This window comes from Microcaecilia unicolor, chromosome 6 (assembly GCF_901765095.1).
Source record: "Microcaecilia unicolor chromosome 6, aMicUni1.1, whole genome shotgun sequence".
NCBI classification, from domain to species: Eukaryota; Metazoa; Chordata; class Amphibia; order Gymnophiona; family Siphonopidae; genus Microcaecilia; species Microcaecilia unicolor.
This window is the reverse complement of record NC_044036.1, coordinates 246,627,549-246,655,012: the sequence shown is the minus strand read 5'-3', so window position 1 is coordinate 246,655,012 and position 27,464 is coordinate 246,627,549. Positions and strand designations below refer to the sequence as shown.

At 44.3% G+C, this 27,464-nt stretch overlaps 1 protein-coding gene across 1 annotated transcript in view; it reads right to left on the bottom strand.

Annotated features, from left to right (window-relative positions):
- Positions 1–737: 737 nt before the first annotated feature.
- The window catches only part of UAP1L1 (UDP-N-acetylglucosamine pyrophosphorylase 1 like 1), a 72,437-nt gene continuing 45,710 nt past the window's right edge, over positions 738–27,464 (bottom strand). Inside the window, exons 8-9 of the mRNA XM_030207052.1 lie at positions 12,879–12,945; positions 738–4,222 (exon numbers count right to left, since the gene is read on the bottom strand). Coding sequence (XP_030062912.1) covers positions 4,136–4,222; positions 12,879–12,945 — 154 coding nt within the window. The 3' untranslated portion in view covers positions 738–4,135. The remainder of the gene's footprint in view (positions 4,223–12,878; positions 12,946–27,464) is intronic.

Here is a 27,464-nt window from a genome sequence, read left to right as displayed (position 1 = left end):
TCTATCATGTCTCCCCTCAGCCGTCTCTTCTCCAAGCTGAAAAGCCCTAGCCTCCTTAGTCTTTCTTCATAGGGAAGTCGTCCCATCCCTGCTATCATTTTTGTCGCCCTTCGCTGCACCTTTTACAGTTCTCCTATATCTTTCTTGAGATGCGGCGACCAGAATTGAACACAATACTCAAGGTGCGGTCTCACCATGGAGCGATACAACGGTATTATAACATCCTCACATCTGTTCTCCATACCTTTCCTAATAATACTCAACATTCTATTCACTTTCCTAGCTGCAGCAGCACACTGAGCAGAAGGTTTCAGTGTATTATCAACGACACCCAGATCCCTTTCTTGGTCCGTAACGCCTAACGAGGAACCTTGCATGACGTAGCTATAATTCGGGTTCTTTTTTCCCACATGCATCACCTTGCAGTTGTTCACATTAAACGTCATCTGCAATTTAGCCGCCCAGTCTCTGTATCTTCACCTGCTGGTTGATGAACACAACTATCCCACAGGTTCTAGAATAGCAGGAAGCTAAGTAATGGAAAGTTGGTTGAAGGTTGGATGTCTACCGGCAACCCCCTCTCTCCCCCTAACCCAACCATCCTACACCAGATGCCTGCATTGTTCCCCCTCCATAACCACCCAAACCAACCCAACCCCCCCCTAGCAGTTCAAGAGATTTCCCTAGAAGTCTAGTGGTCCACCCCCTCTCTCCCTCCCCCCAGATACAAACCCCTTTTCTTCTAATAAAAAAACTGAGTCCCTGGTGTCTAGTGGCACTCTCCCATCCTTACCCAGCCGACTTGATGTACCTCACAAGAGAGGCAGGAGCAATAGTGGCGCTGGAGGAAGGAGCAAGTGGCCATCTTGGAAAACGGTGGTGCCTTGCCCTGTACAGTGCATCCTGGGAATGCACCAGGTGGGTCCTGCTGCCATATAAAGCCCTTATATGGAAGAAAAACCCTGCCTGGTTCATCCTTAGAGCAAGGCACCATCATTTTCCAAGATGAGGGCCAGAGGCAGGAGCAAGTGGGCATCGCTCCTGCCTCTCCTGTGAGGTACATCAGGGTAGGCTTGAGTAGACTGGGGCAGGGATTGTAATTTTTTTTGGGGGGGAGGAAAGGGATTTGGGTCTGGGGAGAGAGGGTGGGCCACTTGACTATCAAGGAAATCTTTATTTCTGGGTAGGGGAGTTGGGAGGGGAGTATGGAGTGGGTTTTTGTTTTTGTTTACTGTCAATGCTCAGGCACTGACAGGAAAAGTGACATTAATCAATGAGCTATGCATTACTGCCACAATTTTAATGTGGCAGCTATTTGCATGCTCATTGATTATAGCATGCTGCAGTATTTTTTCTGTGGTATTTTGCAGTAGAGCTGCAGCTCTATCACAAGTCTTACTGGATCGCCCTCAATGTGTTCAAAAAGTTTTTGAGCACCTCTTTTATTTTGTCCCTCCCACTGTGATGCTCGTGATGTAATTCACACAGGAAATCCATAGTGAAAATACAGGATCCTCACCTAGGAATAAAGCTGGGGCTGTAGCAGCCATTGAAAAATTAAAAGGTGCAAATGTTTCATAAAATACACACAATTCTCTTTTCCTTTTTTTTAATAATGAAGAATAAAACCATGATAAGGGAGAGAAAACGAAAAATAAAAGCCAGAAAGCTGACATACTAAAGACCTTAAGTAACATTTCTACTTCAAAAGAAGCAAATTAGTGCTCTAAAGATTAACGGGAGGGGTGCCACAAAAAAGAGTTTAGCAGGATCCCAGATATTGAAGGAGACCTCCTCGCCCACAACACCCCCCCTTTTTTTAAAGATACTTCCCAAGCAATTAGAGAACTACATTATAAAAATGGAAATCTATTCCACCCAATCCTTGTCCACATAAAGGTATGAAACCATGCACAACTAAAGAGCCATATCTTTGTATAAAAAACTAAATCTATCCAGAAAACAAATATGGGTCATGAGCTTTGTGAAAATTTGCTACAATGTTATAAGAAGGGTTTTTAAAAACTTTATGAAAACTAGAAACCTTTCTCAACCTTTTCTTTCAAGTTTGTATGTCATGAGTAATTCAAGAAGGAAATGTGACTTATTATCCATTTGTTTAGGGCTGACGGGAGGAGGAGGAAAAGGTGTGTAAAACCTAATATTGACACATGAGCTATAGTACAGTAATTCCAGTCTTCACAATGTATTTTAAAAAATGAACACATTCGTATTTTTCACTTTAAAAGAGTAGGATTTTGATTCCAGCTGTAGCCTGACCTCTTGCCAACTCTTAGGAAAGGAATAGGATGAGACACTCACTGGACTGTCATGCTCACTGTTTCCTCTAAGCTGAGCAGGAGTCGTCCAACTGCATTGCTGCCAGTAGGTGGTGGTGCTTCAATATTGTGTTTTCAATTGCTAGAAACAGGCAGGTTTCCTGGAGTGCTGCAGAGGTTGACTGTCTCTTACTATTCAGAATATGATAGTGAAACAGGACTGTAGGTGGAGGACTCCTGCTCAGCTTAGAGGGAACACTGGATGCTCCCAAGATTTCATCTTTCAACTCCAGCTGGACAGTCTCTGAGGCAGAAAAAGGAGGGGAGTCAGCAAATTTAAGATTGTCTCTGTTCCAAGCACTGCTAGACGCAGTCTCCCTACATGGGAACACTAGCATAATGTGATTCCATATGGGTGAAAGAAAACAATGCTGGTCTGATCAGCCTCAAATCACCTCTTTACTGAATGCTATAAAACCAGGATATCAGAAATACAAGGTCACATTGTATTTCTTGGCACATTCTTGGCACATTGTCATAGTTTTTACTGGACCACCATAAGAATGGTGAACTTTTGAGTCCACATTAGTCCTATACTCATGAGTGCTCTGGCTTATTTATTCTTGAAAACTAGCATACATTATAATTTCTGAATCATCCTTATGTTGTTCCAGTAACAGTTCTCTTAACCAGTGGCACACTATGGTCAGCTGCCAGGGGCCAATATTTACATTTGCACCTCTCCACAGCAGACACCACATCACAAAGGCCATGTACTTTTGTTTTATGACCTTCAAGCTCTTCCTACAGTGCCCCCCTCTTAGGCTAGCACTTGGGGGCCTTGCCTCTCCCTCCATCAGTAGGCCATTGATCTTAACTGAAAAGATTTCCATTTTTTACAGAACCAATTTGACTCCAATATAGCACAACCTTAAGTGCTGGAATGCTGTTCTAGTATGATGTTAGGACAACTAATCAAACTGCCAACATAAGTCTCATAATATTGCAAAACTTAACATATTTTGAAGGACAAATCAGTACACAAAGAACAAAGCCATTGTCATGGTTTAAACTGTACAAAGAATTTCTACTTTATAATTGGCTGCCTTGGAATGCTTCTTATAGCAGTATCTAGTTGGCAAAATGGCAGATTAAAACTGCTTTTCTTTTAAAAAACGAGATTTATTCTCAATAAGGCACTTGAAGAAGTCTATTGTGGTGCGATATTACTACTCATACCTGGTTAAAGGCAGAATATACCCAAGACATGATGATAGCCAACAGCCACATACATCAACCCGTTTACCTTCAAAGTGTTCACTTACAGTAAATAGTATGGTGCTCATTTTCAAAGTACATAACCTATGTAACTTTGTAAGTCTATGTGCTTTGAAAATGAGCCTCTGTATACTCCACAAAGCATACAGGTTCTTCCTTTAATATGAGCTGCTAAACTATTTCATACCCATCAGGGAGAAACGTCTTTCTTAAATTTTACTGAATGGTATGCTTAGTGTCTGGCATATTAGTTATGTATTTAAAGCAATTAGGTTTGAAGCAATTTAACAGGCAAAGCATTAAAAAAAAAGATACTTCACAGTTGAATGGAGATTAGGGAAAACAAATATACTTTATGAAATAGATGACAGCTGTGCTAAGGAATAGTGTTTATACCCATCAAAAGTATCTAAAAATAATCTTAAGTTAAAAAAAAAATGTAAACACAATTTCTGCTAAATTTGGCACCACTCCGAAACTCCACCCATTCAACCTTTTGGTTTTTAACACACTTCATTACTTCATAACCGATGCTTCCAAAAAGGAAGCTAACACCTCTCCATGAGAATATTTCTAGTTCATGCCTTTCCCAGAGCATTCACTTGGTCTTCATCCAGTATAAATGTGGAAGGAATGTCTTTGCCCTTCAGGTATAATTCCAAATTCTACAAGCAAAAGAGGGAAATTCAGTATTATATAGCACCTGATTTCTCTGTGTAAACCTGTGACAAAGCCAAAAATGAACTATTTTGTTCTACATAATAGTAATGATGCACTTCATAAGAACATAACGTTCTGCCATTCTGGATCAGAATGAAGGCTCATCCAGCCCAGCAACCTGTCTGACAGAGGCCAGTCAGCATTGTCAGGCATGAACTGGCCTTAAACTGCAGCTCTAAGCTTTTAAGGGCCCCAGTTCCCTAGGAAGAGCGTGCATACTGACATCTATTTAAACCCAGCACATTCCTAACTGTGTTTATCATTCCAATTTCCACGTTTTGACTGACACATCAGGGATCAGCCCAACCTCTTGACTTGTTCCTCTCTGCTTTATTGCTTCTATTTTGAATTCATGGCAATTCTCATCTTAAATGGCCATCTTGTTCCTGAGGTCCTGCATTGGTACGTGTTGTGTTTTGTTTATTGATGCCTCAGGATTTTTGCATCTTCTTGTGTTCCTTGAATCTTGTTTTTCCTGTTGGGTTAACTTTTAAAGGTAAAGTAACAAATTTAGCTGGGGCAATTCTTGTTTCAATTCTATACCAGCACTCAATACTCAGGGGTCCCTATCTCAGTGGCCAGCTATATCCTGGTCAAAGACTCTGTGATACGAGTGTCTTGGACATGCTTGGCTGATCCTAGTAAGAAATTCCATTCCATGTGACTCACTCCCAGGTTTATCTAACAATTAACATACCTGTCCTTCAGAAACCTGTCCAAATATTTTTATAAAGCATGGATTGCTCCTCTTACACACAGCTGGGGTTATTTTGAGTCTTCCACCTCTTCATACTTGCAGAATTGGTGTTAGATATACTGGGTATGAACCAAACACAGATCAACTTCACTAAAAAAGGCTGTGAAACTATTCAAACAAAACCAGTGAAGAACTAATGTTTCAAGGAGAAAAAAAGATCTCATAAAACTGCGGCAATCAAAATAAAAAAGAAACACTGCTGACTGGGTTCCAAGATGGCGCTGTGACCGGACGCACCTGAGTTTGCTGCCGAAGAGACTCTGGTGTTCGCTGCCGATTTCGCTGCCTTTGAGGTCTCCTAGATGGGGAAACGAAGGGGGAAAGTCAGGGAGCATTCCTCGGCTCCCGGGGCGTCCATAGCGTTGCGACAGACGACCCTGCAGTTTCCTAGTCAGCAGCCGGGACCTCGGGGAACCTCGACCCCTTCTGCCGCTCTCGACGCGTTGGCGTCGATTGAGAGCGCGAACGGGGCTTCCCTGAGCCCCGTAGAGCGCATTGCTCCGCCTCAACCCGGAAGGGAATTACTGGCAGCCCAAGCAGGAACGGCGAACGACGACGCTCAGCCTAACCTCCTCGAGGAAGGGTCTGCGGTAATAGAACATGTTTCCCAGCCTAGAGAAGTACTTTTTCAAGCAGCCATACAGGTACTTCCACTGGACACCGTCTCAAAACTTTCTCAGGTTGGTGAACAGGCTCAATCCCTTCCTGGAATTTCTGGTGTGGTAAGACCTGCAATTGTGACCTTAGAGTCACTATGGGACATGGTACATGATATTCAAATCTCCATGCAACCTACTTTAAAAAAGAATACTGAAAATATAAGAACTCTTTCTGAAGCTGCGCTACTCCAAGCACAGGTAGCTGCACAACAGGCCACTAAAATGGAAAATTTGAATATTAAATTACAAGAGATGGGAAGTTTAGAGAATGCCTTGGTTAAAGATAATATTTTCCTTCATAAACGGACTGAATACCTTGAAAACCAGATTCGTAGGTTTAACCTTAGGTTCCTAAACTTCCCTAAGTCTCCTTTAATTTCACCTCTTGAAATGGTCAAGAAATATATTGTGGACATTCTTGGAATGGACAAAGACTCATTGCCCCCCATAACAAGGGCCTATTATATCTGGAACCCACAGGGAGACGGTCGAAATCTCCCAAGGGTGGGGGATGAAATGAACTTAACTTCATTCCTTGAGAGCTCACTGGAGATAATTACGCAGAGGTCTACTTTGCTTGTTACCTTTGTGTTGGAGCCTGATCGCAATGCTATATTGAGACTTTCTTTAAGACACTTAGAAAACTTGTTTATGGGTTCAAAGGTTCGTGTTTTTCCTGACCTCTCAAGGCCTACTCAGGTTAGACGCAGGGCTTTTTTAGAACTGCGTCCTAAGGCGTTGGCCTTGGGGTTTAACTTTGTATTACGTTTTCCTTGTATTTGTAATTTGATGCTTGAGGGAAGTCAGTTTCAATTTGTAGACCCTAAACAGTTAAAGGAATTTCTTGATGCTAGAGTAGATACGAATCCTATGTGCCCCCCGTAAATAGCAGGCTGGGATCAGTAACCCCGAGATATGCAAAAGGTGGGTTTTTTTTTTTTTTTTTTTTCTTTTCTTTTTATTGCTGTTTGTAATATAATTTCCTGTATCTTGGAACCAATTTCCTTAATTGTGGACGAACAGGCCTAAAAATTTATTCTTAGTTTTGTTATTTCCTTTTTAATGCCTAATGCATATACATAATTTGTTGTTAAATAATGATTAATACTAATAAAATAAAATAAAAAATAAAAAAAAAGAAACACTGCTCTTTTTAGCGGTTCTTCTGCCCACAGAGCAACAAGTAATCATGTATCAAAAACCTCCTAGAAAACTTATTTTCAAAAAGTGAAGGGAAGTCTTGCCTCACCAATCTAATGTATTTTTTTGAGGGGGTAAGCAAACATGTGGACAATGGGGAGCCGGTTGATATTGTATATCTGGATTTTCAGAAGGCGTTTGACAAAGTGCCGCACGAAAGGCTCCTGAAGAAATTGCAGAGTCATGGAATCGGAGGTAGGGTATTATTATGGATTAAGAACTGGTTGAAAGATAGGAAGCAGAGAGTAGGATTGCGTGGCCAGTATTCTCAGTGGAGGAGGGTAGTTAGTGGGGTCCCGCAGGGGTCTGTGCTGGGTCCGTTGCTTTTTAATGTATTTATAAATGACCTAGAGATGGGAATAACTAGTGAGGTAATTAAATTCGCCAATGACACAAAATTATTCAGGGTCGTCAAGTCGCAGGAGGAATGTGAACGATTACAGGAGGACCTTGCGAGACTGGGAGAATGGGCGTGCAAGTGGCAGATGAAGTTCAATGTTGACAAGTGCAAAGTGATGCATGTGGGTAAGAGGAACCCGAATTATAGCTACGTCTTGCAAGGTTCCGCGTTAGGAGTTACGGATCAAGAAAGGGATCTGGGTGTCGTCGTCGATGATACGCTGAAACCTTCTGCTCAGTGTGCTGCTGCGGCTAGGAAAGCGAATAGAATGTTGGGTGTTATTAGGAAGGGTATGGAGTCCAGGTGTGCGGATGTTATAATGCCGTTGTATCGCTCCATGGTGCGACCGCACCTGGAGTATTGTGTTCAGTACTGGTCTCCGTATCTCAAAAAAGATATAGTAGAATTGGAAAAGGTACAGCGAAGGGCGACGAAAATGATAGTGGGGATGGGACGACTTTCCTATGAAGAGAGGCTGAGAAGGCTAGGGCTTTTCAGCTTGGAGAAGAGACGGCTGAGGGGAGATATGATAGAAGTGTAGAAAATAATGAGTGGAATGGATCGGGTGGATGTGAAGCGACTGTTCACGCTATCCAAAAATACTAGGACTAGAGGGCATGAGTTGAAGCTACAGTGTGGTAAATTTAAAACGAATCGGAGAAAATTTTTCTTCACCCAACGTGTAATTAGACTCTGGAATTCGTTGCCGGAGAACGTGGTACGGGCGGTTAGCTTGATGGAGTTTAAAAAGGGGTTAGATAGATTCCTAAAGGACAAGTCCATAGACCGCTATTAAATGGACTTGGAAAAATTCCGCATTTTTAGGTATAACTTGTCTGGAATGTTTTTACGTTTGGGGAGCGTGCCAGGTGCCCTTGACCTGGATTGGCCACTGTCGGTGACAGGATGCTGGGCTAGATGGACCTTTGGTCTTTCCCAGTATGGCACTACTTATGTACTTATGTACTTATGTACTAATTTTTTTAAATGTGGTCAGTGAATTTTGTGGGCAGAAGAACCGCTAAAAAGAGTGGTGTTTCTTTTTTATTTTGATTTCCGCAGTTTTATGAGATCTTTTTTCCTCCTTGAAACATTAGTTCTTCACTGGTTTTGTTTGAATAGTTTCACAGCCTTTTTTTTAGTGAAGTTGATCTATGTTTGGTTCATACCCAGTATATCTAACACCAATTCTGCAAGTATGAAGAGGTGGAGATCTTTTTTCCTCCTTGAAACATTAGCTCTTCACTGGTTTTGTTTGAGTAGTTATATATACTGGGCCATAAGGCATAAATTTGGAAAGAGACCACAAAGCATCAGACTGTACCTTTTTTTTTTTTTTTTAAAGCTTCAGGCATACTTGGGACCCCTTGTGATATGGTAGCCCAAGACAAGTTCACTGGTTGCACACCTCTCAACACCAGTCCTATGTACTTTGTTGCTAATGTTGCAAAGGAAAACCACCTAAGTGGCTTCTCTTTGAAAATCTGCCACTATAGCGTATGTGCAATAACAGCACTCACTTCACACCTGCTCCTTGTGTGACCAGCTAAGCAGAGGTAAAATGGAGCATATACTTTTCATGTGTGCGCGTCTTTCATCCCTTGACCTAAACACAGCCCCCAGGAACACCTCTGTGTTTATTTAGAGTATGCACTGTGGAAGTCCATGCATACTTTTTTCCAGGGCAGAGGAAAGCAATTTCCAGGCAGGTCAATCTGGGTAGCTGACTTTGAAAATTGCCCTCGGTAATGAAGTTGGCCTGGGTCTGTCTTTATTGTTTCAAAGGTCCCCATCTCCCCAAATCTGGGGTTGCCTATAACCACCGGTTAAAAACATTGCCAAAGTATCATAAAGAAATTCCACATCACACATAGCACAAAGGAGAGATAAGAGCCATTTTACAATATTGCTTTTCATTAACCTGAATTTAGACATGAGGAGTCATTTTTCAGACTGCCTGTTACAGAGCACCAATTCTTAAAATAGAAAGTATGTGCATACTCTCCTTTTGAAATTTTTTGTGCGTCTGTGCCTACTTTATGCTTGGAAAACAACGTGTAGATTTGAAACCAAAATGCAGAGTCCACGTGTTATTCACTCCCCCTTGACCTAAAGAAATCTCTCCTGTTAAAGCTGCTAAAAACAAGCATCTTGGAATACTGCTAGGAGTTTTTGACATGTTAAAAGGGCAATTTTCAGCCACTTGATTTATGCAGATAGAAAGCCTGTTATTTTATAATATCAAGTTAATATAAAGTCTTATAGCAATTTGCTCTGTGGACATCAGAGTTTTCAGTTTCTTCTTGAGTAAAGTGATGTGGTTTCTTCTTGGAAGCAATGTCTCCAAATGGGTTAGTTTTGTGCATACCATGACAGAGGAAAGGATCCTCAGGAGCTTAACCGAGATTGGATAGCAGAGCCGGTAGTGGGAGGTGGGGCTGGAGGTTGGGAGGCGGAGATAGTGCGGGGCAGACATATACGGTCTGTGCCAGAGCCAGTGGGGGGAGGCGGGACTGGAGGTTGGGAGGCAGGGATAGCGCTGGGCAGACTTATACGGTCTGTGCCAGAGCCGGTGGTGGGAGGCGGGGCTAGTGCTGGGCAGACTTATACGGTCTGTGCACTGAAGAGCACAGGTACAAATCAAAGTAGGGTATACACAAAAGTAGCACACATGAGTTGTCTTGTTGGGCAGACTGGATGGACCGTGCAGGTCTTTTTCTGCCGTCATCTACTATGTTACTATGTTACTATTTCTTAGCCAGGGAATATGGAAGATGATCGTAAATGGTTTTTTTTTTTATTTACTGCTATGGTTCTCGTAGGACTTACACTAAGCCAAAGGTAACTTTGATCTGGATAACATAAGATGTCCCCTGTGTGTGTTTCCTTTTGTTTATTTATTTTTAACTGTTTATATGGGAATAGGGCAAGCACATAAAGTCATTTTGCATCTGGTCAGTAAAGGTACTGTAGAAAAGAGGTCCTGGAGCTCTCAGGGGATTAGTCACAGTATTAGAGATGTTCTTGCCTCTTGGCCAGTGATTCAAATCATAGCTGAGATGGCCTCTGTGAAGCGAGATGGTGGCCATGAGCCACATTAGGGAGAGGCCACATCAGTCCTTATGAATCTGAATTCCTCATTACAACTCATCACTGAATTAGCTCTCTGTATCCTTGTCACCTTTTATTTTTGATAATTAATCTGGCATTTTAAAGATTGTAAAAATCCTCCCACTTGGACACCCTAGTTCCTATAGATCTCAGTCTCATGGATGGTGGTTTAGAGCTCAACTAAAACTGAATCTGCAACCAAAACTGGCCATCTGGTTTCAGTCGAAAACAGAAACTAACCCTGCCCCCCCTCCCCACATGACCAAAAAGTGCCCCCCTCCCAGACCCACAGCTAGTGGCAGCCCCCTTCATAAGCTCCCCCTCCCCAGCAGCAATCCCCTCGTGAATTCCTCCCTCTCCCCCCCTCCCGGCGGCAGCCCCTTCCTGGGTCTACCATGTCTGTAGTAGGTAGCGTTCATGAACAATCTCCACTTGCTCTTGCGCACAGCCAGCTCCTCCTTTAAAATGGTTTCCGCGACTTCCCATGGCTATCTTGCAAGACAGCCACAGAAAGTCCTGGCAGCCATATTGAAAGTGGAACCAGCACAAACAGGTGTGACTGCTCTTGTTTATGCTGGTTCCAATCTCTGGTTGCACCTGCTTACGATGGTTCCAATCTCCAATCTCAATATGGCTGCTGGGACCTCCCAAAGCATTCTTGCAAGCCATTTTGAAGGAGGAGCGGCACCAAGCAGGAACAAGTGGACTTCGTTCCTGCTCCCAAAGAAGCCACTAGACCACCAGGGTTTCTTAAGGTACCCTGGGGAGGGCCTACAGGTGATTCAGTGGCCTGGCAGGGGCAGAGAGTGAACGCCAGAGGGCAGCAACGGAATTTTGGTTTCAGCTGAACTTGGATTTTAGCTGAATCTGAAATTCAGTAGGCCTCCATAGTGGCTTACATCAACAACATGGTTTTTTTTATCCTTATGCTTCACGTGCATCACTACACTTTAAATAGTCAAAAAAAGGAACAGCCTATCAACACGAGAATTCATCATGTTAAATGGAAGGAGTGAATTTCTCCTAAACCCTCCTGATATGCTGCCCACTTTATAAGGTCATTATATTCAGCAGGATTTATCTGGGTAACAGGCCTGCTAACAGGATACGTGCTGCTGACCAGGGCCATAGCTGGATTTTCTGGATAATGCCACTAAAAATCTCTGCAGACCAGCCCAGTACTATCCAGGTAGCACTGGAGCACTTCAGACTGGAGCTGAAATTACCTGGATTCTGGTGATATTCAGTATCAGTATCTGGATAAGTTAGGACAACAAAAAGCTATCCAAACTTATCTGGGTGGTTTTCAATTTAACAGCAATGAAATATCACTGAGTAACTCCCAACACTGATCATTATTTCTTGGATACCCAGATATTGGTGCTGAATATCCAAGTATAAAACTTAACAGAAGTAGCCAGCATTTCAAACAAACACTGACCACAGCTAAATATCAGGCCAGCAGATTTTATTCTCCTCCCACAAAAGTAAAAATAAAATTAACAACAAAATCAGACTGTTACATTCTAATTTGGGTATAGGACAACTGAGCTGCTGTCTTTATTCCTCAGCAGAGTTCAGCTGTATCTGAAATTGGTTATCGTGATTGTAAAGCTCAAAGCTGAAGGAAACTAATCCTCTAAAAGCAAGATCAGCCCAAATCTACTCACAAATCTGGCAAACGAATATTCTGAAGGTGCACAGGTGTCCCTTTAAGCCACTCAGGGCCCCTACTGACCTCACTTCTTGTGAAGAGCAATCTCCCATTTTCAGCAGATGGGAAGGTGTGAGGATGTCGCCATTCACAAGGACCCAATGTGACTACAGATAATTGCCAGGACACAAACCCCACAAATTTCAGCTACTTGCCCAACACATAGGGGGGGGGGGAATTCATCAAGCAGCATTAGGGACTTTGTGAAGGCATTAGGGCTTTAAGCGTGTTAAGGGAATTAATACACGTCAAATGATAAGAAGTCCATAGGTATAAAATGGTCTTCTTAGCATTTAGCAAGTGTTAATTCCCTTAACCCACATGCGAAAGACTTACTGATGCTTGATGAATTTCCGCCATCACCTTGATTTTTATTTATTTTTTTTATTTACAGTTTTCAAAAATTCCCATTTTCCTATGCCTACGTTTCTGCTGTTTTCCTCTGCTTATATTTCTTTCCACTGATGAGCATAATTCACAATTAATGAAGGACATTTATTTAGGACCACCATGAAAATTCTGTAGGGATGCAGAGTCTTCAAGACCATGTTCCTTTTATCTGATAAAATCCTATGGAAAGAAGTCCTCACAAAAATGATGCTTTTGCCCAGCTTCTGCACTCCTGTTTAGCACTGTGAGCATTTTCTGAACTTGGTTTTAAGTATTCTAGTAGTAACATCAAAGGACTGTTTGTTACTTACACAGATAAGAAATAATTACAAAATTCTAGGTTTATGCTATGATCTATGTATAGTCTCACCTCTCCAAAGTACGTCACCAATGGTGAAATCTCACATACAGCTGGAAGATCTTCTGTCTCAGATAAACTGTAGGAAGGGAGGGAAATGGAAGACCAATTAATCCATGTGCTTAAGTAAAGATAGGCAACAGTCCATGCTGTTCAGCAACACCTTACCACCGCTTGGGGCGGACCTACAGGTATCACAGGGATCCATACTATCCCTTATTTTGTTTAATATCGTCCCCAAGCCACAAGCTGAGCTGATTCAATCAATGGATGTTCAGTTCTACATCTATGTGGATAACTTGCAGCTACTCATGCCCACACAGCCAACGTACCTACAGCCCTGAATATACTGACTGTAAATAACAAACTTTGAGTCCAAGTAAAGACAGAGCTCCTGTGAGTCCCTAACACAAGGGGTCACATACTCAACATCAAAGAACTCTCCCTTAAAACAGAGGTCAGGAACCTTGGGGTAAAAATCTAGACTCAATACTTATGCTGATCCCCAAATCCCAGCAACCTTCAGAAGCTGCCTCTATCATCTGCAATAACTACGCTGTCTCGCCATACATTAAGAAGTAAGGTCTTATCACAGTGGTTCACACCATGATAACATCAAATACTGGATTGCTGTAAATACACTCTAAACTGGTGTGACTACAAAGGGTTTGCACCAACTCCAACTATTTCGAATACTGCAAGCGATGGGATCACATCAGACATCTGCAAATACTTCACTGGATACTGTACAATTCATGGCTAAACTGAAAACTCTCTCTTTCTCTGATCTTCAAGGCCCTTAAAGGATATGTACTAAAGCACTTGAAAAAAACCAGGATCTGCCGCAGCTTGGAAGCTGTATTAGAACTGTTTTCCTTACTGTCGAGTGTATACATGAAAATAATAAAATAAATGATTAAAAAAAACAAAAAACGAGGATCTCCTTTTATGCACCTCAGGTCACCAGGATTTTCCCAAATAGTATCCCTAAGTACACCCTCCCTCTCCAAACAAAATCATGTGATGTGACACCCACCAGTGAGCCTTCTCTGGAGTAACCTCCACACTTGAATGCAAACCTAGAAATGCTTTGCCTAACTTAAGACTATCTCTTCTTCAGTAAGGAGGTAAAGTTCTGTGTGACTTTGTAAACAGGGGGGTTGGTATTTTCAGACTGTTTTTTCTTTAGTTTGTTAGTTCCTTGGGGTTGGGATGGGGGGGGGGGGTTGACTTCTAGGGAGGGGGTGGTGGCATAGGGGTTTTGTTCAGTTGGGTACTCGAGGACACTTAAGGCTTTGGGATGGGTACTATTTGGTGGCATTGAACTGGTGGGGATGTTGGAGGCTGAGATGACATCCCACCCTTATATGGTTTCTGACTCTTTTGATGATGTATGTGTCTCCAGGGATTACATAATGGTGGTTAAGGTGTTTTCTTGGAATGGGGGGGGGGGGGGGGCATTTCATCTCCTTTTAAAAGGAAATTTTTTTTATATAGCCTCTATAAGAAAAAAGCAACTATAGCCATGCTGCAAGAGACTCATTTATCTGTAGAAGAACATAGTAAAGGGTTGGAGACCTCATTGCTGCATCTGTTAAGGGGAAAAAAGGTGGGAGTGATTATATTGTTTCATAAGACCCTACAGGTTCAGAATAGATCATTGCTCGGGTCTCTATCGATAGGGTCCCCCTACTATTATGTAACATCTATACTCTTAATGTTTACAACAAACACTTCTTTCAAAAAGTGATTTCCCTGGTTCAGCCTTATGCAGATGATGCCAAGATTATAGCTGGAGATTTTAATACTGTAGCTGACTCACCCTTAGATAGATTATAAACTATATACTCAACAGGGAGTGATCTTCACAGTACCTTAGCAAGATATCTAGAGAAGCGGGAGATTGCATAGAACGTTTTATACATCCACAGACAGCTAAGGAATACACTCTGAAGATAAATACCACCTGTAGATCGGATCATGTTGTATACTGTATTGTATGCCCTTGCAATAAAATCTATGTGGTGCAAACTACACGCCCCTTATATGTCCGTCTGATAGAACATAAGAGCACAATTAAAACAAAGAAAAGTACTTTATCGTTAGCTTGTCACTGTGAATTGCTACAACATACTTTTCTCCAGCTTAAGTGTTTTGTGCTACAGCAGATAGAGATTTCTCTGAATCGTATTGAAGACAACAGAAAACGCATACTTTTGCAAAATGAACAGCGCTGAATATTTCAGCTAAACTCACTAGCTCCAGAAGGATTGAATGGAAGGATAGAATGGTGCCACTTTTTTTGAACGTTTTTTGAACTTCTTTTGAGCTTTTTTTTAATTAACTAGTTCATATGTTGATAATATTGAATGAGAAGAACTAAGAGACACCCCACTGCAGTGGAATGTACTGATTGGCTCATGGTAAAGTAGGGCGTCTGACGTGGTCGGCTATAAAGAGCGGCCATTTTCTAACACGCTTGTCTTCCTTTGTTTCACCCGTGCGAAGGTATGAGGTTATAGCTGGGCATTGAAGCTGACCCCGACAGAACCGACACAGTAGGTAACTGATTTCTCCTTTTCTTACTAGAAATAATGCAGACCACTAGACCCTGAGGCAGGTTATCAAAACGCTGGCCATCATAGGTCATGGTCGGGACTTGATGAACAGGAAATACCCGAAGGAGAAGAAGCAACAGACAAGCTAAGTTGATTTAAGCTAATTTATGCTTTGTAAGTTGCTACAATTAAACAAAGTGAACTAAGCAAGCTTAAACATTAAAAGTAAAAGAAAAAATAATGAGGTTTTTTTTGGCTAATGATGAAGCAGTCCTGCCCCCTGAAGCTAAACTAGAGCTGGGGGCTTGTTGAGGCCTTTTTTCCTCAGAAACACCAGAGCTGTCTAATAATAAATGTCATAGTCTGATACACCATTATTCTACATATCAAAATTCCCGCTTCTCTAGATATCTCGCCCTTAGACAGTGCTTTTTTTGTGCCAGTACACACCGGTACAGCGTACCGGCACCTTTTTCCTGAGGTCTGGCTCACCAGTCCACTCCCGTCCGTTCCTGCTCCTGCGCTCCGTTGTAATCTTTTGATTACCCGAAGTCGCGGTTCTCCTCTCTCCCCTGCGCTCCCCTCCATGTCCAGCAATTCTCTCTCCCCTCCCCTCCATGTCCAGCATGTCGCCTCTCTCCCATGCCCTCCCCTCTCCAAGTTGCAGTGAACCGGAAGTGAAGGCAGTAGTGCTCACTGAGGAAGCAAGCACGCAGGCAGGTTCGTCTTCTCTCACGTCGCTTCCCGACTTCAAGGGCGTGACGCGCTGAGGGAAGCAACGCGAGAGGAGACAAACCTGCCTGCGTGCCTGCCTCAGTGAGCACTGCTGCCTTCACTGCCGGTTCGCCGCGACTTGGATGAGAGGTGAGGGCAGGGAAGGGAGGCGACATGCTGGGCATGAAAGGCGGGGGGGGGGGGGAAAGAGAGAATTGCTGGACATGGAGGGGAGGGCAGGGGAAAGAGGAGATTCACTGGACATGGACAGGGGAGGACAGGGGGGAGAGGAGAAATGCTGAACATGGAGGGGGGGAGGGAGAATTGCTGGGCATGGATGAGAGGGGAGGGCAGGGGAGAGAGGAGACATGCTGGACATGGAGGGGAGGGGAGAGGAGGGCAGGGAAGAGAAAATTGCTGGACATGGACAGGGGAGAGAGGAGAATTGCTGGGCATGGATGAGGGGAGGGCAGGGGAGAGACAAGACATGCTGGATATGGAGGGGAGGGCAGGGAAGAGAGAATTGCTGGATATGGGCAGGGGAGAGAGGAGAATCGCTGGGCATGGATGAAAGGGGAGGGCAGGGGAGAAAGGAGACATGCTGGACATGGAGGGGAGGGGAGAGAGAATTGCTGTACGAATGAGAGGGGAGGACATACTGGACATGGAGGGGAGGGGAGGTCAGCGAAGAGAAATTCGCTGGACATGGAGGGCAGAGGAGAGAGGAGAATCGTTGGATATGGATGAGAGGGGATGGAAGGGGAGAGAGGAGACATGCTGGACATGGATGGAGGGGACGGAAGACAGGAAGGAGATGTACATGGAGGGGAGGGCAGGGGAGAGAGGAGAATTGCTGGACATGGATGGATGGATGGATGGAGGGGTTGGCGGGGAGAGAGGAGAAATGCTGGATGGAAGAGAGGGGAGAGAGAATTATTGCTTTTTTATGGATACAGTGGAGGGAAGAAAGAGGAGAAATGCTGGACATGGATGGAGGGGAGGAGAGAGGAGAAGTGCTGGACATGGATGGAGGGAAGGAAAGAAAAAAGTAGATGCACATGGATGGAGATGAGGGAAAGGGAAGAGAGAAGAAAAACTGCACATGGATGGAGAAAATAGGCAAAAGCTGGATCCACGTTATACCTCCTTCAGTCAATTCCACGGAGGAGGACCCAGCTTTTACTTATGGATGTAGGGAAGAAATGAAGAAGAAAGGAGGAAAGTAAAGAAATAAATGGAAAGGAAGCCCTGGAAACGGTGTTAAGAGAACAGATAGAGAGCAGCAGAATCAGAGACAGGGACCAATATGGATAGAAAAAAAAAAGTCACCAGACAACAAAGGTAGAAAATCATTTTATTTTCATTTTAGTTTTTGGAATATGTCCAATCTGAGAATTTACATCTGCTGTCTTATTTTGCACTGGGTATACTGGAGCTGTAACAGCTTACAGAAATTATTTATAATGAAAAAAAAAATCACGTTTTTTTTTCTCCAATACTAGTATAATATTTTCAATGATGTCTGTTTATATGTGCCATGGCTGGTATAAGGGGTGTGGTTAATGTGGGTGTGGCTACCATAGGGGTGGGGCCATATGTGGTGACCCCGCCCATAATGAGAACCGGCACCTTTTTTTCTACAAAAAAAGCACTGCCCTTAGCTAGAACATTTCACCTACATACTGTTAAAGGGCATAGCACTAAAGGGATCCCCCTCACTTTGAACCACATTGAATGTGGTTGTCTGGAGAATTTTACATCCTGGGCTTCAGGATTTTACTCATCTTTCTTAACTCATATGACATACTCCCAGATTGACTATATCCTACTGGACAGAGGTTTATTCTCCAAAGTAATGGAGGCTAGTATTGACTTGATTGCAATATCCGATCACACAAGGTGACAGAGGCTAATATTGACTCGATTGCGATATCCGATCATGCACCTATCTGGGTGGGGGTGGGTGGATTGGGTCAGGACAATTCGACTAAGTCCTGGTGTTTCCCGCTGGATCTGTATTCAAATACAAGATTCTTAGATTATCTACGGACTAAGTGGGTAGAATATACCGTATTTTTCGGACTATAAGACGCACTTTTTTCCCCCAAATTTTGGGAGGAAAATGGGGGGTGCGTCTTATAGTCCGAAGGTAGCGTTTTTGGACCTCCGTTCCGTACTTACAGGATTCCATGTTCCCTGGTGGTCTAGTGACGTCGGGGCAGGAAAGAGCCCCCTCTTTCCTGCCCATCGCGCTGCTCTCCGTGCTTCTCAATGCTTTCTGATGGTCTCGGCGATATTCAAAATGGCCGCCGAGATTCTCGGCGGCCATTTTGAATCTCGCCGAGACCGTCAGAAAGCATTGAGAAGCATGGAGAGCAGCGCGATGGGCAGGAAAGAGGGGGCTCTTTCCTGCCCCGACGTCACTAGACCACCAGGGAACATGGAATCCTGTAAGTACGGAACGGAGGTCCAAAACCCGGACAAGACGCACCGGAGCACCTAGGTTTTAGAGGAGGGAAAGAGGAAAATTTTTTTTTCCTATTTCCCTCCTCTAAAACCTAGGTGCGTCTTATGGTCCGGTGCGTCTTATAGTCCGAAAAATACGGTAAACATTTTAATGCACAACATACATTGGATTCTATTCTTTATTGGGATACGGTTAAGGCTGTTTTGCGCAATGTAGAGATCAAGCAATTTTGCTGTTGGAGGCGCATATGATCCGCTTATAGCAATGTGGTACTTCCCCTTCTGCACCACTGAAGGCCCAACTTTTATCGCCATAGGCAGCATTGAATGAGCTCAATCATCAACACGTGAAGAAGTCAGCTATTATCAAACTCTTTATAGATCTGATGATACCAATAGTCTTGATCTTGTTACTATTTAGAGAGTGTTGACCTACCTAGTATTACTCTGTCTCAATCAGATACATTGAATAGACCGATACAGAAGGATGAGGTGTTGTGGGCGATCCACAGAAGTTCACTTTACAAAGCCCCAAGTCCGGACGGATATGGAGCAGAGTTCTATAAGCTGTTACTAGTGGAAAAAGCGCACCCGTTGACGGTCATGTTTCATAAGATCATCGTAGAAAAATGCTTTCTGAAATCTTTGTAGGCTGCGCAGATAGTGGTATTTGCCAAGCCAGGAAAAGATCAGTCTCTCCCAGGGTCCTATCAATCATTCTCCATTATCTGCTTTGAAATGGGGTTTATCCGGGATCGCCATACAGTGAAAAACTTTCAGAAGATTTTGGCATTGCTTGAACAAGCTAGCATTACTGGGGACTCATCCTTATTAATTAGTTTTGATGCGGAAAAAGCTTTTGATAGGGTGCATTGGGATTTTATGTTTAAAACGCTTCATAAAAATATGGTATTTGAGGGTTTTTTGAGGTTATCAATAGAAATAAAAATAAAACATGGAAAAGAAAATAAGGTTTTTTGAGGATGCAGTGTGGGCTTTATATCTGTTAATGGGGCGATTTGCCACTTTTATCTGTTGATGGGGTGATTTTGGAGCTTTTTGTTGTTTACAGAGGAACTCGACAGGGGTGTCCTTTGTCTCTTTTGTTATTTACATTGACTTTGGATCCCCTTATACATGAGATTCTGGCTAATCCAGAAATAACTGGAATCCGGTTAGGTTCCTTGGACTTCAAAATCTCTGCCTTTGCCTTTCATCTGTGGCACCCTATGGAGTCTTTGCCAGTTTTGCTGGAAAGCTTTTCCGAATATGGCATCTTTTCAGGCTTTAAACTAAATATGAACAAATCTGAGGGGCTGGCTATGTCCATTTTTCTTTGCTGCTAATGGGTGGGGATGTTTCCACTTTCAAAGGTTTTATTTATTTGGATATTTACCTCACTGTTCGCTGTCTCTAAGGTATGTAGCCATTCTTCAAAATTATCTGCTCTGTCCTCCTGCTGCACTATCCTCTCGTCAGCATGTTGCATACAGTTTACACTTGAAATTCAAACCCCTCTTATTTCCTCAATGGCTATGTGTATTTTAGCCAGCTTATCATCCATAACAGCCACTAGCTTTTTAGTTAGCTCCTGCACTGTGGCCTCATGCAGAGTTAAAACAGGTCCCCAAATCTTGTTGTCCATCTGCCTAGTGGTTAGGGTGGTGGACTTTGGTCCTGAGGAACTGAGTTCGATTCCCACTTCAGGCACAGGCAGCTCCTTGTGACTCTGGGCAAGTCACTTAACCCTCCATTGCCCCAGGTACAAATAAGTACCTGTATACAATATGTAAGCCACATTGAGCCTGCCATGAGTGGGAAAGTGCAGGGTACAAATGTAACAAAAAAAATATTCTTAACTTTGTCTTTGGGGCTTCTTGCTTGTTTTTGAGTCATTAGCTGCAAGAATCAACACCAAAGTTCCCAAGAACTATAGCAGAACCTCTACCCTTCCTGCCAACGAGTTACAAGCAGGTACAAGCTGGATGACGATTGAATATTTTTGCAAAAGGTGAAGTGCCCCGGAGCTGATAAGTAAGGCATCCATTCAATAACACAGCATCACATGACTAGTTACTGAATATTTTTACTGTTGTAATTGTTTATTGCCTCTGTCTGGGTTGCACTTACTGTACAAAAAGGCAATAAATAAATCCTAATTCCATATTGTCATTACACTATTCCAGTACTTGTGGGTTAGTCATGTCCATCGGATCAGCAGGTGGAGATAGAGAACACAAAAGTTAGCTGAAGCATATAACCCTAGCCTGCTAGCTGAGTCCTTAAGTATTTTTGATCTCCAGCAGGTGGATGGTCATAGCTCAACCTTAGCTCTGGATAGGCTGCTCCTGGTCCAGTTGGTCAATTGGCCCCCAGCTGAGCTTACCAGGCAGTCTCCTTTCAGGAGGTCATCTCTGGAGTTTCCAGAGTCCTGTCTCCTTCAGCCCACATCCTCCTCTCTCTCCTCCTGTTTGTCTGAGAAGCAAGGCTCAACAGCTAGTTCTTGAAACCAGCAAAGAAAAAAAAGGAAAAACAGGCCATTTTGCCCTTTAGTAGAGGCAGCTGTGTGTTTGGTGCAGTGCTGGGAGAGGGGCTGGTGCACCTCAGAGCCGGTAAGTCTCCCTTCTATTTTCCTACCAGGAGTGGTACCTAGGGCAGTTTTGGCAGCCTTTCAGAAGGCGGCTCCTGGTGGGCTGGTGAGGATCCCCATGTCACACATGCAGTCTTCCCAGGGGGTGATGGCAGCTCCCGCTGCGGAGCCCACCGTGAATCGTCTGGCTGTTGCTCCTCCTGTAAGTCAGGAAACATAAAAGAGGTGGCGAGCGCTTCACAGGGCGGTATGCTGGTGCTGGTTATATTGTGGCCTGTAGATTCCCCTACTTCAGCCGCTACATGGACAGAATAGTCTTGGGGCTTCCCGCACAGTTGCAGGGCTCTGTGTCTACTTCTCCTGAACTGCCAATTTGTCTGAAGGGCCATGGGGCATGTTTTCACCTGAGTTTGTGTTAGTACTGCATCAGGTATACTTGCCGAGGCAGTCAGGCAGGGGTACCTCAGGCTCCCTCTAGCTTGCTGCCCTCCGCTCCTTCAACTCCCAAGCGATCCTGTTTGGATTCCTCCACTGTGGCTGACAGGAATTCTCCTCTTTCTTCACCTATTTCGGATGAGGCTTGGTCCTTTCGGAGGAAGCTTCAGTTAGAGAGCCTTTGGAGGAAGGGGATGACCCCATGGTACTGAGGCTATTTCACAAGGAAGGACTAAGCATGTTGATCTCAGAGGCATTGGCAGAACTTTCTATCGAGGACCCTTCAGTTTCTGCCTTGGTAGGGTAGAGATCTTCTATGATGAAGAGCCTTAGGTCCCCTCTAAGGCCTTCCCCATGCATTCAAATATACAGGAGTTGATTTCTGTGGAATGGATGTGTCGGGACATGGGGTTGAAAGTGGGGCGGAACATGGCCTGCTTGTACCCCTTGTTGCCCAAGGAAAAAGAAAAGCTCCACCTACCACATGTGGACTCGCTGGTGACTGCAGTCATGGAAGAAGGTATTTTTTTAAGGATGCAGAGGTCAGGAAAACAGCACGCTCTAAAGCAGGCCTTTGAGGTGGCCTGGGTCCTCAGGCGACCATCTGCAGCTCCTTTGTAGCACAGACATGCTTGAAGTGGCAACAGCAATCGGTGGTGCTGGAGATGCGGCAATCTGTACAGCTGGAGGCTGGGGTGGCTTACTTAGCGGTTTCTGGGTAAGCGGTCTGCTCCCCAGTCGAGGAGGTCCACAAGGGCCTTCCATAATACCCAATGAGGCGAAGCACACCCACTCCTACACACTGCTGGTGGGAGGTTATCTTCAAGGCTTCATGGAGGAGTGGGCCTCCATTACATCAGAGAAGTGGGTCTTGAATATTCTCAGGGAAGGCTATAAACCAGAATTCTCCTGCCCAGTCGCACTGCTCTTCTTGGAATCTACCTATTCAAAGGGTGGTTCAAGCAACTGTGGAGTCCTTGCTCGCCCTGGATGCAGTGGATCTGGTCCCTCGCCAGAAGTGGAGATAGGGAAGGTACTCGATTTACTTTGTAGTTCCCAAAAAGGAGGGTAGTTTCTGTCTAGTGTTGGACCTCAACAGTCTGAATCGGTGCCTGAGAGTTTTGCACTTTTGCACAGAGACATTGTGATCTGTGATAGCTTCAGTGCAAGAGGGGGAGTTCTTGACAGTACTGGACCTCAAGGAGGTGTACTTTCATATCCCCAATTGGACTCCTCACCAAATGTTTCTGAGGTTTGCAGTGCTGAGCCGCCACTTTCAGTTCAAGGTGATGCCCTTTGGTCTCGCCACAGCTCCGCAGACATTTTCCAAGGTTACAGTGGTGGTCACGGCCTACGTAACATCAGGGGATATGAAATCATCCATACAACGATTGGCTCATTCGGTCCTCGTCTTTTGCTGACAGCAAGTTTTCAACAGCTACGGTGGTCTGTCTTCAGTTGTTGGGCTGGGTGATCAATTTTGAGAAGAGCAGACTGGTTCCCTTTCAGTCACTGGAGTATCTGGGGGTGTTCTTCAATGCAAGGCAGGTGAAGATCTTTCTCACCCTCTGCAAATGGGGGAAATTTGTCTACCAGGTGCAGGTTTTTCTGTGTCAGAACAGGCCTTGAACTTGGGACTATGTCCAGGTGTTGGGGTCTATAACGGAGATGATGGGAAGCAGTTCTGTGGGCAAGGGATCGCATATGCCTACTTCAGCAGTTGCTGCTCAGTCATTGGTCTTTGTTCTCTGAGGACTGAACTATCCTACTCACTTGGGACACCAGTGGCCTGCCGAAGCACGCAGTGGTAGTTGTCAGAAAAGAACCTGGCCAAGGATGTCTACTTTCCAGTCCTGCATTGGGAGACAGTGACGACGGACCAGTTGTCTGGATGGGGAGTACACTACCTCTATCATCTGGCTCAGGGCACATGGTCTTAGTCAGAGGCATCTTGGCTCATCAATTTTCTCAAACTCAGGGCGATTCGCTATGCCCTGGAGGTGTTCACTCCCTTCTTGAGATTGTCCTTGGTCTGAGTGTTTTCCAATAATGCCATGGTGGTGGCCTATGTCAACACGCAGGGAGGTACTTGCAGCTGGCGGCGGAACAACATCTGTTTTGCCTGTCAGTGGTGTTCATTGTGGGGTCTTTGAATGTGCAAGAAGACTTTCTCAGCAGGAACTCTTTGGATCCGGGGGAATGGGAGTTGTCTGAGGAAGCCTTTCTAGCTCATTGCAAGTCTCTGGGGTCTCCTGTTTAGGGACTCAATGCTCTTCTCATCCCATGGTTGATTTACAGCCTTTCCACCTTGGCCAATAGTGGGCTGTGTTGTCCGGAGAATCGTATCTTGGACTGACCAAGGTGCCCATGGTATGCGGATCTCATTCGGCTTCTAGATGGGTGACCTCTTCCCCTTCCTTGTGATCAAGAGTTACTGTTGTCAGGAGCTGATTTTAATGGAGGATCTGTCCCCCTTTGATCTTATGGTTTGGCCAGTGAAAGAGCACATTTGAGGTGCAAGGGTTGTGCAGACCCTGTGATTACGATGCTTCTGCAGGCTAGGAAGCACTCTACTTCAGCAGCCTATGCTAGGTTTGGAAGACATTTGAGAGTTGGCGTGCAGAGTGATTTCTCCCTTTTCTGCCTTGCTGTGTCACATCTTACATAAGAACATGCCATACTAGGTCAGACCAATTGATCCATCTAGCCCAGCATCCAACAGTGGCCAATCCAGTCACAAGTACCTGGCAAAAACTCAATTAGTAACAACATTTCATGCTACTAATCCTAGGGCGAGCAGTGGCTTCCACCATGTCCATTTCAGTAACAGACTATGGACTTTTCCTCCAGGAACCTGTCAAAACTTTTTTTAAACCTAGATACGCTAACCACCGTTACCACATCCTCCTGAAACAAGTTCCAGAGCTTAACTATTTTTTTGAGTGAAAAAATATTTCCTCCTATCTTAGCCTTTCTTCAGTCGGGTTTGGAGAAGGGTTTGGCGCTGAGGTCACTGAAGGTGCAGGTGGTAGCTTTGGCTTGTTTCCGGGGCAGACTGCAAACACTCCAAAATACTGCAATTAGGCTATTATGCCATGCCCGTTTATCGGATCACACTACTCCTCTTTTGAAACAGTACCATTGGTTACTCATCAAGCAGCGCATTATTTATAAAGTAGCTATCCTCATGTTCCACGCTTTTCGTTCTGGTCTTCCCAATTACCTTGCCTGCCTTACAATCACTTATTCTCCTCCTCGTCTTCTTTGTTCTCTGAACGACCGTCTGGTCCTCCCCAGTCCAAAAATGGCCCATTACGAATCCACCAGACATAGTGCTTTTTACTTTCTTGCTCCACATATATGGAATAAACTCCCCACCCTCTTCGTTCAGAATCTTTCTTTAAAATTTTTAAGTATTCCTTGAAGACCTGGGTTTTTAAACAGGCATTTGAGGGTCCAGACTGATCAGCTGCTTTGGGTCCCCAGCAGGAAATCCTTCCTATACCCTCCCATTTTTCTTTTCTTGGGGTGATAGTATCTGAGGACCTGAAGGCGACGAAACAGTGTGACAAGGCAGTGGCTGTAGCTAGAAGATTGCTAGGCTGTATAGAGGTGTGACCAGCAGAAGAAAAGAGGTTTTAATACCCCTGTATAAGATGTTGGTGAGGCCCCACCTGGAGTATTGTGTTCAGTTTTGGAGGCTGTATCTTGTGAAGGATGTGAAAAAAATGGAAGGGGTGCAAAGAAAAGCTACGAGAATGATATGGGATTTGCGTTACAAGACGTATGAGGAGAGACTTGCTGACCTGAACATGTATACCCTGGAGGAAAGGAGAAACAGGGGTGATATGATACAGATATTCAAATATTTGAAAGGTATTAATCTGCAAACGAACCTTTTCCGGAGAGGGGAAGGCGGTAGAACTAGAGGACATGAAATGAGATTGAAGGGGGGCAGACTCAAGAAAAATGTCAGGAAGTATTTTTTCACGGAAAGAGTGGTGGATGCTTGTAATGCCCTCCCGCGGGAGATGGTGGAGAGGAAAACGGTAACGGAATTCAAACATGCGTGGGATAAACATAAAGGAATCCTCCTCAGAAGGAAGGGATCCCCAGAAGCTTAGCCGGCGGTGGGAGGCAGGGCTGGTGGTTGGGAGGCGGGGATAGTGCTGGGCAGACTTATACGGTCTGTGCCAGAGCCGGTGGTGGGTGGCGGGGCGGGTGGTTGGGATAGTGCTGGGCAGACTTATATGGCTGTGCCCTGAAAAAGACAGGTACAAATCAAGGTAAGGTATACACAAAAAATGAAACATGTGAGTTTATCTTGTTGGGCAGACTGGGTGGACCGTGCAGGTCTTTTTCTGCCGTCATCTACTATGTTACTATACCACCGTCTTCTCTGTGTGTCTGTTTTTCATTCCTATCTAACATTGGAGTTATTTTCTTTTAAAAATTTTAGCTTTGTACTGCACTGTCAGCTAGAGAGGTCTATCAAATTTGACTAAACTAAACTATTCTTCTTTGGCAGCACACCTGGACATTGCACGCTTTTTGAAAATGGTAGGCCGTCTTCAGCCTCCCTTCCCTCTAGTTTGCCCAGACTTGAATCTCAACCTGGTTCTTCGGGCACTGCAGAAGGTTCCCTTTGCACCTCTGAAGCATGCTTCCCTAAAGGATCTCACATTGAAGACGTTTTTTTCTGGTGGCCATTGCCTCGGTGCACTGCATTTCAGAGTTGCAGGCCCTGTCGTGCCAGGATTCCTTTTTCCGTTTTTTGGAGGCGGAGATTTTGTAACAGGCAGTTGCATCCTTTCTGCCTAAGGTAGTCTTGGTATTTCACATTAACCAGTCAGTGGACCTCACCTCGTTTCAGAGGGAAGATTGTGTGCAGTAGTTTTCGTCCTTGAGGTTCCTGGATATGCTGCAGTCTCTTCTCCTTTATCTCGAGGTTGCTAATGAGTTTTGGAGAAAGGATCACCTACTTGTGCTCTTCAGTAAGCAGAAACATGTCTGGCTGCGTCTAAACCCTCGATCGCACAGCCTATATTGTGGCAGGAAGGCAGCCACCAGCTGCACTGAGGGCACACTCTATGAGATGAGTTGCTATGTCTTGGGCAGAGGTGGCATCTCTTTCACTGACCGAGATCTGCAGGGCAGCAACCTGGTCGTCCCTCCATTCTTTTGTCAGGCATTATTGAATGGCAGCTCAGTCTGTGTTTGTGACTTCAGTTCTGCAGGTGCAGCGCAGGGGTCCCAACCTCAGTAGGGACTGCTTTAGGACATCCCACAAGTTCTGGAATAGTGTAAGATCAATATGGAAGGAGAAATTAGGTCATATTTGATCATTTTCTTTCCATTAGTCCTTTACACTATTCCAGAAGCCCTCCCGTTGATTTTTATTTCTACAGCTGTGTGCAGTTACAGCTTTATTATTCTGCGCAGCCTTGCTTGCCCTTGCTCTGCGGTGGGGCAATACCATCAATTTCTAAAGGTTTTTGTTTGACAAAAAAAAAGCAAAGAGAAAGAGTCTTGTTGTCTACCAGTCCCACTGCTTGTTTGGATAAATACTGAAAGTTCAGCTAGCAGGGTAGGGTTATAGGCTTCAGCTCACTTATGTGTTCTCTATTTCCACCTTCTGGTCAATGGACATGGCTAACCCAAAAGTTCTGGAAAGAAAATTGTCAGGTAAGACTTAATTTCTTCTTAAATGGACAAAAGGCTCTTTAATTATCTCTCAAGGGTGAGAAACGATCAATGACAGTCAGGTGATGTTTTCAATTCACGATTAAAGCAGTTCATGTAATGTCATGAATCTGAGTCAGATAGAGCAAGCTA